The 13,378-nt window shown below is 44.1% G+C and overlaps 1 protein-coding gene across 2 annotated transcripts in view; it reads left to right on the top strand.

Annotated features, from left to right (window-relative positions):
- Positions 1 to 13,378, top strand: part of HSD17B2 (hydroxysteroid 17-beta dehydrogenase 2) — a 71,068-nt gene that overhangs the window by 54,444 nt on the left and 3,246 nt on the right. For both annotated transcript variants that reach the window (XM_068528232.1, XM_068528231.1), the window contains one exon: positions 11,198 to 11,335. In XM_068528232.1, coding sequence (XP_068384333.1) covers positions 11,198 to 11,335 — 138 coding nt within the window. The remainder of the gene's footprint in view (positions 1 to 11,197; positions 11,336 to 13,378) is intronic.

Genomic DNA, 13,378 nt, shown 5'->3' with positions numbered 1-13,378 from the left:
AAGCAAACCTTATAAAACGACTAAGGCCTCAGGGATTTTGAGCCGGTTGTGCTTTGACTCGTGCTCTTGTATTACTAGCTGGGTGATCTGGGGCAAGTAGCCCCACTTGTCTGTGTCCATTTCATCTTCTGTCGTGATAGGGTGACACAGCTCCTGAGTCTAAGGCAGCATTTCTCAATCTGAACGTTATCGATATCTGGGGGAGGCTAATTCTTTCTGTGGGGGGCTGTCCGATGCATTGTAGGATGTTTAGCAACATCTGTGTTCTTGACCCATTAGATGCAAGTAGCACCCAGTGCTGACCTTCAGATATTACCACGTGTCCACTGGGGTGGGGGTGGGGTGCAAAATCAGCCCCAGTTGAGAACTTCTGGTCTCAACTGTAGATCTAAATGCATTGTGGATTCTGAGTGTTTAGCACAGTTACTGGTACACAGAAAGTACCCTAGTAACAGGGACCTCTCTACTGAGAGACAGTAATGGTTGCCCATCACATCGAGCTATTTAAAATGCATGAAAATTACTTTACACCAAAGTAAGTGGCCTCAGAGAGTCTTACAAGTCTACAGATTTTAGGTATCTGGCAGATTTCACAGTTCCAAACTTGAGCCTGGTCTTACTTAGTCCGGAGAAGTTGACAATGGGATCATTCCTGGATTTTTTTTCTTGCCGAGGTAGCTGCCTTAAGGGAATCATCTGGCAAATCATTCAGCCAGTCTCAGCTGCTCAGTGACGTGAGAGGGAGCCAAAGCTGAGATTCGTTTCCTTAAAACTCTCACACTAGCCAGGGCTTAGCGTAGAGTAAGGGGGAGAGGGGAGAGCAAGATGGTGTGAACGTCTTCATGCTGAGTTGAATTAGATGCTTACACCCCTGAAGTCATTCAGTTCTAACATGTGCAGGATGCAGATACTGATTCCTTTTTAGATCAAGCACACCCTAGCCCAGGATCATCTAGCTGGTAAGCAATGATCAGTGCTGGTAACTGGGTCTATTTAACTCCAAATTCTGTGTTCCTCTCACTTTTCCAGATTACCAAGCAAGAACACACCAGGGAAACGGGGGGCGGGGGGGAGGGCCAAAAAAACACAGACCCTAACGCTAGTACGTTTAAGCAATGATTAGGAAGTGTTAGCAATTTAGGGCTGTCTCCTACCCCAGTGCTTCAAACATTATGTGTATAGTGATCAGCTGGGGGTCTTGTTAAAATGCAGAATTTGACTGAGTTGGTCTGAGGGGGGCCTAAGATTCTGTATTTCTATAACTAGTTCGTAAGTGACTGCTACTGGTCCCTGGACAATTTTTTCAAACTTCAGATGCATTTGATTCACCAGGAGGGCTACTTAATAACGACTGCAGGAAATCAAAACTTCAATGAGATAATATTTCACACCCACTAGGATGGCTATAATCAAAAAACCAGAAAACAGCACTTGATGGCAAGGGTCTGGAGAAACTGGAACTCTCCTGAGTTGCTGGTGGGAACGTAAAATGGTGCAACCTTTGTGGAAAACACTTGGCAGTTCCTCAATAAATTAAACACAGAGTTACAACTCAGCAATTCTACTCCTAAGTGTATGCTCAAGAGAACAGACAACAGGTGTTCCAACAAACACTTGTACATAGGTTTTCATAGCATTATTTATAATAGCCAGAGATGGAGACAACCCAAATGTCCATCAACTGATGAATTAATAAACAAAATGTGGTCTATCCATACAATGGAATATTATTAATCCATAAAAAGGAATGAGGCACTGATACTCTGAAGGGTGAATCTTGAAAAGATTGTGCTAAGTGACAGAAGCCAGACACAAAAGGCCATATCTTGGGACAATCCTATTTATGTGAAATGTCCAAAACAGGCAAACCCATAGCGACAGAAAGCATATTAGTGGTTGTCAGGGGCTGGGGTATGGGGGTTCCTTTTGGGGCGTTGAAAATACAGAACTAGATAGTGCTATTGGTTGTACAACATTGTAAACGTACTAAAAGCCACTGAATTGTACACCTTAAAAGGGTTAAATGGTGAATTTTATGTTTTATGTATTTTACCACAATAAGAAAAAAATTCTGCCCGATCCCCAGAATTTCTGATTCAGTGGGTCTGGAGTGAGACCTGAGGGCTTGCACTTCTAACAGATTCCCAGCTACTGCTGCTTCTCAATCACACTTTGAACAAGGTCTCAGACATTGATTTTGATACCAAACAGTTGTCGAATCCCCAGAGATTGTCAAATTACAAGGGAACAATCAGATGCTATTAGTCTCCAATTTCTGCTAACCATGCCTAAAGTTTTTTTTTTTTGGCCGCACCACGCGGCATGTGGAACTTCCCCAACCAGGGATCAAACCCACGCCCCCTGCAGTGGAAGCGCGGAATCTTAACCACCTGACCACCAGGTGGTGGTTACTTTTTTTTCCTTTTTTTTTTTTTTTTTGGCCACGCTGCATGGCTTGTGGGATCTTAGTTCCCCGACCAGGGATTGAACCCGGACCCTCGGCAGGGAAAGCTCAGAGTCCTAACCACTGGACCGCCAGGGAATTCCCTGGACTTGGTTACTTGAGTTGAGTCCAGTTGACCTTGGAGGAGGCAGAAACCAGCTGGGAGCCCTCATTACTTTCTCCTGAGACAAGGTCATGGGTGTTCTGGCTTGGGAAGATATTAGAGAATGAGAAAGCTGCTGTGGGCATGGGACCCTGGTACCCCTATAAAAGTGTCCTGCACCTGGTTCCATATTGGAGAGAGGAGTTTCCCCAACACCAACAAGCAATGCTCAGATACCAGCAGGGTGTCCTACAATTCAACTCAATTCTGAAGCTCTCTACCTGGAGAGAGCATCAGATCCCACAGGTTAGGGCTCAGTCCTACAAGGCTGCCCCCCATCCCCACTTTGGATGCCAGTGGCAAGCCCAGGTTATCACCTGTGCTTCTGACTGATGCGCTATAGATCAGAGGTACCAACTACCCCCTCCTTGGGTTCGATTAATTTGCTAGAGCAGCTCACAGAACTCAGGAAACCTGCTTACTCACTGGATTACCGGTTTATTACAAAGGATATTAAAGGATACAAATCAACAGCCAGATGAAGAGATACACAGGGCAAGGCACAGGGAAAAGGTGTGATGCTACCACGCTCTCTGAACTCGCTACTCTCCCCGAATCTCCCTGCTCACCAACCTGGAAGCTCTCCCAACCCCCTCCTTTGGGGTTTTTATAGAGGCTTCATTATAGCATGTGATTGACTAAATCATTAGCCATTGGTGATTGATCTCAATCTTTCTCCCCTCCCCGGGGTCGGGGTAGGACTGAAAGTTCCAACCCTCTAATCACAAGATTGGATCCGCTTGCAGCCAGCCCTCCACCCATTCTTAGGAGAGGTTCTCGTTGCCTCATTAACATAACAAAAGTCCTCATTAACCTTTGCCACTCTCATCACTTAGGAAATTCCCAGGGTTTTAGAAGCCCTGTGCCAGGAACAGTGACCATGACCAAATACGTATTTATTATAAATCAAAAAATCACACCTTACCTATACAGCCTCAGGCTGAAAAGCTGCAATATTTCTGCCCTGTGTTAATAGAGCACTCGCTTGGAAAGCCCTTTCTTTTCCATAATTCCTATATGGTCATATGTTAGCTTTAGATCAGGAACAAGAGGATCTCCTGGTAGGTGTTGATCATTATGGCTAGGATGAGTGTTGTGAGGCCCTGTGTTACCTCAGGGGACATCAAGAACATTTGAATGCTAGAACCTTGGGAAATGTTACTAACTTGTTGCTTATGCCACACCAAAGGAGTCAGGCAAAGACCAGGACCGAGCCCCCCGAGGGGGGTGTGGGGAAAGGGCCTCACAATTCTGTAAGCTCCAGGATTGTAACTTCAAGTTTCCCTCCGTGTTAGCCACGGCCAACAGTATGCCATAAGGTCAAAACAAGGACCACCAGAAAGACAAGGACCACCAGAGTGATCAGAAACGTGAGTGCTGAGTTTATGCTTGCCAGGGGACAGATTCACTGAGTAGTTCCCTGAGGCAGAAAAGCTGGGTGGGGGGGACTGGTATGTTCTAGAAGAGGGGGAGGATGCTGCCTTCATGGTAGCTGCACCGAGTAGGGCTAGATGATTTGCAGTTATGAAGGATGGAAAGAGTCCATAGGTCTGTACGTGGTTGGTTAAAACACGTCCCATTGTTGACTGGGTGTTCCATTAAGTCGCTGAATAACAAGGTCACACCATATTCTGAGCCATTTACCAGCACTGGCTACTTAGAGTCGATTGGAGGGAACCCCAGCATTCAGTTTTGGTACCTCCTAGGTGAGTACTGCTCTAAGGGCAAAGTTTTGCCTTTGCATTAGCCACGTCCATCAGTGATGGGGGTGAGCGTGGAATGGAATGAGGAAGAAGTATATTGTCACTTTAAATTCAGTTGCAGCCTTGGCAGAAAATGTTTCAAAAGCTCTAGCTTGCTTAGGGGGCGCTTCTCTTATGTTTTAATATTTCAAATTAGCCAGGCCTTGATTTTTGGGCCTCCCATGCCAAACTTCAATAAACTTAATTTTTTAGTTTTATTTACCAAAATGTTAGGAGACCTTATGACCTTGGTATGGCCAAAGACCTACATGGGAGCTAGGCAGTTCTCCTGACCTAAGCGTGTTTCTTTTTAAATTTAAATTTTAATTTTTTTAAAAATTTTTGGCTGCGTTGGGTCTTTGTTGCTGTGCACGGGCTTTCTCTAGTTGCGTCGAGCGGGGGCAACTCTTCGTGGCAGTGCGTAGGCTTCTCATTGCGGTGGCTTCTCTTGTTGCAGAGTACGGGCTCTAGGTGCGTGGGCTCAGTAGTTGTGGCTCACGGGCTCAGTAGTTGTGGCTCACGGGCTCTAGAGTGCAGGCTCAGTAGTTGTGGCACGCGGGCTTAGTTGCTCCGCGGCACGTGGGATCTTCCCGGACCAGGGCTCGAACCCATGTCCCCTGCGTTGGCAGGCGGATTCTTAACCACTGCACCACCAGGGAAGCCACCTAAGCGTGTCTTAAAGGGAGTATGCATTTTTAAACTTTTTATTTGGAAATAATTATAGACTCACAGGAAGCTGCAAGGAAATGTACAGGGAAGTCCTGTTCGCCCTTCATCCAGACTCCCCTAATGATAACATTTTATATAACTACAGTACGATATCAAAACCATTGGTACCATGCACAGAACTTATTCAGATTTCACCAGTTATATCTGCACCCATTTATGTGTGTGTGTTTATAGGTCTGTGCAGTTTTGTCATATGTATAGCTTCCTGTAACTATGAACACAATCAAATACAGAATGTTTCCAGCACCATAATGATCCTGAGATACCCCTTTTATAGCCACATCCACACGCTCACCCCATCCCCAACTCCTGGCAACCACGAATCTGTTTTCCATCTCTGTAATTTTCTTTCAAGAATATTATATAAATGGAATCATACAGTAATGCAACCTTTTGAAACTGGCTTTCACTCAACATAATTTAAAGGAAATATATTTTGACCAAGGTATATGTAGCTCAAAAACAAACAAGCAAAACCGAACATATAAACAAAAAACGTTTCTTCCAGCATAGCACTAGAAAGTCTCTTTTAATTTCAGTCTCTTGAAACACAACATACCTTAGGCCCCACATCTGTGAGACTTGGATCAAGGATCAAACAGCACTGCCAGGTCACTATCCAACTTCTGAGATCACAACTTCTACAACCAAAACAGAGATCTCAGTTTTTCCAGAGCCCAAGCTGTATTAATATTTACATGTCCAGAGGACAGAAATAGATCGAAAAAAATCATGGATGTTCTCTAGAAGTGTTTAACAACCCTATCTGCCCATTGGAATCACCTGGGGGAGCTTTTAAAAATCCCAGTGCCTTGGCAAATAATAGGAAGGTCTAATAGGGAGCTTACTTTGTGCCAAACACTGTTCTAATATATTAATTCACTTAACTTTCATAACAACCCTGTGATACATGTATTATCATTATTCTTAATTTACAGATTAAAGGACAGGCACATAAACATAAACTGGTTTTCCTAACTTTAACTGCTTTTACTAATCAATGGCAGAGCTGGGATTTGAACACAGGCAGTGTTGGCTCCAGAACCTGGCTCTTAACTGCTGCCCTCTGCTAACCTCCCTTCCAGCTGGCCAAGCTCACCTCACCTTAAAAACCGTGGAGAGGGGCTTCCCTGGTGGCGCAGTGGTTGAGAATCTGCCTGCCAATGCAGGGGACACGGGTTCGAGCCCTGGTCTGGGAAGATCCCACATGCCGCGGAGCAACTGGGCCCGTGAGCCACAATTACTGAGCCTGCGCATCTGGAGCCTGTGCTCCGCAACAAAGAGAGGCCGCGATGGTGAGAGGCCCGCGCACCGTGATGAAGAGTGGCCCCCGCTTGCCACAACTAGAGAAAGCCCTCGCATAGAAACGAAGACCCAACACAGCCATAAAATAAAAAAATAAATTAATTAATTAATTTAAAAAAAAATTAAAAAAAAAAAAAAGAATCAGAAGAAACATTAAAAAAAAAAAAAAACCGTGGAGAAATGAGAATAGTCTAACCGCACAGACTGGGTTGAAACTTTGAACAAGTTGCTTTAACTTCTTTGGCCCTTCTCCCCAGTCAAAGGAAGGAATTGGATTTTGAACTCTTAAGATTTGGTGAAACTAAAAATCACTTAAATAAGAATCAGCTGGTCATACGTGACAAGATGGGAACCACAGTTGAATGTTTGATGCCAGATACTATACTGAAATTTCACCAGTTAAGCCTCAGGACTCTTCCTTTTAAGTGACAGGGCCAAACCTCAGACAGACTTAAGGGAGAAGGAGGTGATTAGCTCACCGACTGTTTGGAACCAAGTTCCGAGTCATCGTAACTCTCCCCCACCTCCACTCCCCGTTTCCGTCCTCAACCCCTACCTCCAGCTTTCTGAGCTCCCTTCTCGCTCCTCTGTTTCCCTTTGTTTCCCTTCTCCTGTGTGGGGGCAGAAATGGCCCCTGGGAGTGCCGGTGTTGCACCATTATCACACTTAAGTAGCCAGGAATAAACCATAAAAGCATCTCGCTTCCACGATCTAGGTCAGGACTCTGGCTCAGCTGAGGTCACGTGCCCAGCCCCAAGCCAATCTCCGGGTCCAGGGGATAGGATATTATGATCAGTCAGTCTGCCTCTCTGAATGAGGACAAACCGTTGACTGACAGCCTTCCTACAAAGACAGGGAGGTAAGGATGAGTGTTTCCCAAAAGGAAGTTATGTGAGCCAGACCAAAGCTTTTTTTTTTTTTTCATTTTGGCCACACCGCGCGCGGCATGTGAGATCTTAGTTCCCCCACCAGGAATGAAACCCGCGTCCACTGCATTGGACGGCCAGGGAAGTCCCAGACCAAAGCTTTAATAATCATGTAAGAATCATGATGATAATTGACATTAGCTATTCTAGGTATCTCTACTTCAATGCCTACATTCCCTGCCCCCAGTTTGATTGGGCTATAATTGGCATATAACATTGTATTAGTTTCAGGTGTACCACATGATTTGCTACATGTATATGTTGCGAAATGATTACCACAATAAGCTTAGTTAACATCCATACCTCACAGTTACAATTTTTTTTCTTGGGATAAGAGCTTTTAAGATTTAGTCTCTTGGACTTCCCTGGTGGTGCAATGGTTAAGAATCCGCCTGCCAATGCAGGGGACACGGGGTTCGAGCCCTGGCCCGGGAAGCTCCCACATGCTGCGGAGCAACTAAGCCTGTGCGCTACAACTACTGAGCCTGCGCTCTAGAGCCCACGAGCCACGACTACTGAAGCCCATGCGCCGAGAGCCCGTGCTCTGCAACAAGAGAAGGCACCGCAATGAGAAGCCCATGCACCACAATAAAGAGCAGCCCCTGCTCGCCGCAACTAGAGAAAGCCCACGCGCAGCAACGAAGACCCAACACAGTCAAAAATAAAAAATATAAATAAATTTATGAAAAAAAAATTTACTGTTAACAGCTTTCAAATATACAACACAGTATTGTTAACTATAGTCAGTATGTTGCACGTTACGTCCCCAGAATGTATTTATGTTTTAACTGGAAGTTTGTACCTTTTGACCACCTTCATGCATTTCCCCAGCACCCCACCCCTCACCTCTGGTAATCACCAATCTGTTCTCTGTATCCATGAGTTAGTGTTTTGTGTGTGTTTTTTTTTTTTTTTTTAAGATTCCACATATAAGGGAGATCCCATGGTATTTGTCTTTCTCTGTCTGACTTATTTTACTTAGCATAATGCCCTCAAGGTCCATAGATATGTACCTAGGAAACCATCACCACAATCAAGATAGTGAACATGACCTTCATTCCCCAGACTTCCTTGTCCCCCATTCTAACCCATATACCCTGGCCCCCCAGCAGGTAACCACTGATCCATTCTATCACTATAGATTTGTTGGCATTTTCTAGACTTATAAATAAATGGAATTATACAATACATACTGTTTTTTTGTCCGGCTCTTTCTTTCACCATAATTATTTTGAGACTCATCCATGCTGTTGTGAGTATCAAGTTCATTCCTTCTAACAGCTGAGTTGTATTCCATTGTACGGCTGTATCACAGTTTATCAATTCAGCCAGTGGATGCTTCTTTGACCAGGGAAATCTTTGCCAAACCTGGGACCCTTAATGTCATGGGCTCAGTCATCCTGGGTTCCCCATGAGGTCTCCTGGGTGCTCTGAACCCCTTCATAATCTCGTGTTTTCCAGTGAAAGGACACCAGGAACACACCCGTATTCATTTCCTAGGGCCGCCGTAACAAATCAGAGTGGCTTAAAACAACAGGAATCTATAGTGTCACAGTTCTGGCGGCCAGAAGTTCTGAAATCAAAGTGCTGGCAGGGCCACCTCCCTCTGAAGGCTGTAAGGGAGAATGCCTCCTTGCCTGTCCCAGCTTCTGTAGCCCCAGGAATTCCTAGGCTTGTGGCAGCATCAGTCAAATCTCTGTCTCCATCTTGACATGGTCTGCTCCCTTGTTTCTCTGTGTCTTCTCTTTCTCTGTCTCTTACAAGGACAGCCATCATTGGATTTAGGACCCATCCTAATCCAGGATGGTCTCATCTTGAGATTTGTACCTTAATTACATCTGCAGAGAACCTTATTCCAAGTAAGGTCACACCACTTTTCTGGCTTCCTTTGCTTCTGCCTTCCATAGCTCATCCCTCACAGCTGGTCCAATGAGAGACGCAGTTTAAGGCTCAATCTCTCTCAGCTTCTAAAAGAAATGTGATTCAAGTGGAATAAAGAGCATCTGCCCCCAGCACTAGCTAGCCCTCCTAGAATAAGTCCTTTCTCACACCCTCTTTTTTTTTAACCCCCAATTTATTATTTTACAGTTCTGCAGGCCAGAAGTCTGAAATGAGCCTCACTGGGCTAAAACCAATGTTTTGGCAGGCCTGAATTCCTTCTGGAGGCTCTACGAGCAAATCCATTTCCTTGTCTTTTCTAGGTTCTAGAGGCTGCCTGCATTCTTGGTTCATGGTCCCATTTCTCTGTCTTTAAAGCAGCAACATCAGGCCATCTCTCTCATTCCAATGCCCTTCTCGCCTCTCTTTCACTTATAAGAACCCTTGTGATTACATTGGACCCACCTGGATAATCCAGGCTAAGCTCATGATCTCAAGGTTGATTAGCAACCTCAGTTCCCCTTTTTCCATATAATCTAACATATTCATAGGTTCCAGAGACATCTCTGGACATCTTTGAGGGACCATTATTCTGCCTACCATACCTCTCTTTCCTATTTTCCACTTTCTCTGTATCCCTAGTGATTTCCTCAGATCTAGCTTTTAGGTAACAAATTCTCAACTGTGTTTGAACTACCATCTAATTTGTCTACTGAATTTTTTTTTTTAAGTTTAGTTGATTTACAATATTGTGTTAGTTTCAGGTGTACAGCAAAGTAGTTCATATATATATATTTCAGATTTTTCATTATAGGTTATTACAAGATATTGAATATAGTTCTCTGTGCTATACAATAAATCCTTGTTGCTTATCTAGTTTATGTATAGTAGCTTGTAACTGTTAATCCCATACTTCTAATTTATTCTCCCCCCGCTTTCCCCTTTGATAACCATAAGTTTGTTTTCTATGTCTGTGAGTCTGTTTCTGTTTTGTATATCGATTCATTTGTAGTATTTTTTAGATCCCACATATAAGTGATATCATATAATTTTGTCTTTGACTTACTACACTAATAGTCTCAGGTCCATCCATACTGCTGCAAATGGCAATATTTCATTATTTTTTATGGCTGAGCACTATTCCATTTCATATATATGGTATATATATATATACCACAGCTTCTTAAGCCAACTGTCTGTTGATGGGCACTTGGGTTGTTTCCATGTCTTGGCTATTGTAAATAGTGCTACTATGAACATTGGGGTGTATGATGTATCTTTTCAAATTAGAGTTTTCATCTTTTCTGGATACATATGCAGGAGTGGGATACCTGGATCGTATGGTAGCTCTTTTTTTAGTTTTTAAAGTAATCTCCATACTGTTTTCTATAGTGGCTGCACCAATTTATATTCCCATCAACAGGGTAATAGGGTTCCCTTTTTGCCACACTCTCTCCAGCATTTATTATTTATAGACTTTTTGATGACAGCCATTCTGACTGCTCATACCCTCTTACAGAGATGCCCCATGGTTCCCTATGGCGTGTGTTACTCCTTGTTGCAACAAGTATTAAACCCAATTTGTTCAACTACAAGCTCTGTAATGGAGAGAACAGTGCCCACTCTGCCCCCACTTCCCCAAAGATATGTCCATCCAGAACCTCAGAATGTAGGTTGGCCAAACTGGAAGGTCAGAGGCTGGGGCAGATGCTCTTTATCCCAACTAAATCACATTTAGCTTAGAAGCTGGGAGAGATTGAGCCTTACACTTGGTTTGCCATTGGACCAGCTGTGATGAAGCAGGCATGGAAAGCGAAAGCAAAGGAAGCCAGACAATGATGTGACCAAGAATATGCGTTCACCTGCATACAGAGGGCCTTTGTCTTCCTTTCTCTGCCTTAGTCACCACTGATACCAGCTCCTGGCATGAAGTAGGTGCCATCTAAATACGTAGTGGATGAACAAATGAAAACATCAGACCTGATTTTTTTTTCTCCCATTATTCCCATAGGAGGGGTTCCAATGGAGAAGATGGCAGCCTATAGCTCATCCAAGGCAGCTCTGACCATGTTTTCAGCAGTCATGAGACAAGAGCTATCCAAATGGGGAGTTAAAGTCTCTGTCATCCAGCCCGGAGGCTTCCGAACAAGTAGGTGTCTGAGCCCAAGAGCCCTGCAATATTAATTCTGGAAGGGATGCTGAAGGTCCTTTGTTCTGATAGAGTTCAAGCCGAACCCCTCAGTGGTGGGCCAAAGAGGGGTTGGGATGGGTGGGCTTCTTCTAAGCATAGAGGGGCAGGTGCCAGGTTTTGCAATGTACAGTTGCTCCCCTGCCTCCTTTCACCAAGGAATTAAGTTTTGATGTTATGTATTTTTCAAACACAACCTCCTCCCCTCTGAAGGACATGACCCACATCCTTCTACCCCGGGAGGAGATGGCCATCCTCTCCTCTCCGCTCCCTGAATTTCTGGACCCTGAGCAGATGTAGACGACCCCCATGGCTCAGCCCTTAGTTCTGGGTCATCAACCATGTAATTGGTGATCGAAATGAAGACGTAAAAGACCATATCTAATAAAAGACCACGCACTGGGAGGGATGCCTAACACACTAAAGAACAAACCCTAGAGGTTTGAATATTAACCCAAATGCACCAGATAAAAATCTAAAAGAAAAGCAGAACTTTGTCTTGAAGCATTTAGCAGCCAGGATCTCCCAGAGTTGTCCAGGAGGAGCACGAAGACTCGGTGAAAGGGCTCATCTGGGAAGGAAACCGAGGGAAAGAGACCTGGGCCACTCAGGTTGAGAGGCGGGACCAGGGCAGTAGGAATGGAGGGAAGGTGAAGTCTTGAGAGGGGTTTCCAACTTGGGGACTCCCTGGGCAGGTAGGAGAGTTGAGGGGAGTTGATGGAGAAGGAGGTGGGGGTGGTCAAAGATGATGCCGAATATGGCAGCCTGAGAGACAGAGCACAAAAAGCTGCCTGACAGCTAGTGGAAGGGGAGAATGATGAATTTGATTTTGAACCTGGCAGGAGGATTGAGAGTTTGGTGACACAGCCAATGAAAACTTCCAACACACAGATGCAAGATTCCCTTTGGACCAGAGAGCAACCCTGCAGTTAAGTTACAGTTTCAAGGACTCACTGAAATTGTCATAGCTAGCATTTTGGGCAGCTGTTCTTATCAGGCACTAGCCATTTTCCGTACATTCTTTCCTGATCTTATTTTTTTAATTGAGAAATATATCATATACACACATAGTTTAATAAATTATCAATATTATAAAAATTCATGTACTTAACATCCAGATAAAAAAATAAAACATTGCCAGCTCTCAGAAGCCCTCACATGGTCCTCTCCAGTTTTAGCCCTCTCCTCCCTGCAACATGTAACCTGTCGTACTTTTTGTAACATTCGTTTATTTGCTGTTCTTGACAGTGTTCCATGCATACATGCATCCCCAAACAATAGTTTGGCTTTACTGGTTTTTGAACTTTAAATGGAATCAATGTGTGTGTATTTTTTTGCGTCTGGCTTCTTTCACCGAACATTATGTTTTCACAGTTCATTTATATTGTGTGTAGCTGTAGTTCATTCATTTTCATTGTTAGTATTCCGTGAATATGCCACAATTTTTCTACTATCGATGGGATATTTGGGTCCCTTTTGGACGACTGTGAACAATTCAGCTGTGGACCTTCTGGCACACCTACTGTGGCATATGTGTGTGTGATTTTTCCTATGACATATATACCCAGGAATGGGATGACTGGATCATAGATTTTAATTATCTCCAACTTTATTGGATATTTCCAAATTGTTTCCTTAATTATCATTCCAGTTTTACTCCCATCCTTTCCATATATGTCTTAATCTGCATCACAGCCCTGAGGAGTAGGTTTAATTGACGTCATTCACCAGGTGAGGACACTGAAGTAGGGTGGGTAATATATAGCTCAGCATGGATGTCTGTGACACCACGATGGTGGGGAATTTGAAACCAGATCCCTAGGTGCAGAGCCTGGTTCTTTCTTTTATATCAGGATGTCCTCAGTTTAAAGCTGACATTTGATGGGCTCTCTAAAGGCAAGAGGCCAGACGGTGGAGAGCTGAGGACTTAAGTTTGGAGAATGACATTTGAAGTGGGGGATGAGACAAGGAATCTTTAGGGACACAGAGAGCTCCTGAAGACAT

This window comes from Eschrichtius robustus, chromosome 19 (assembly GCF_028021215.1).
Source record: "Eschrichtius robustus isolate mEscRob2 chromosome 19, mEscRob2.pri, whole genome shotgun sequence".
Classification (NCBI taxonomy): Eukaryota; Metazoa; Chordata; class Mammalia; order Artiodactyla; family Eschrichtiidae; genus Eschrichtius; species Eschrichtius robustus.
This window is presented reverse-complemented; position numbering and strand designations above follow the sequence as displayed.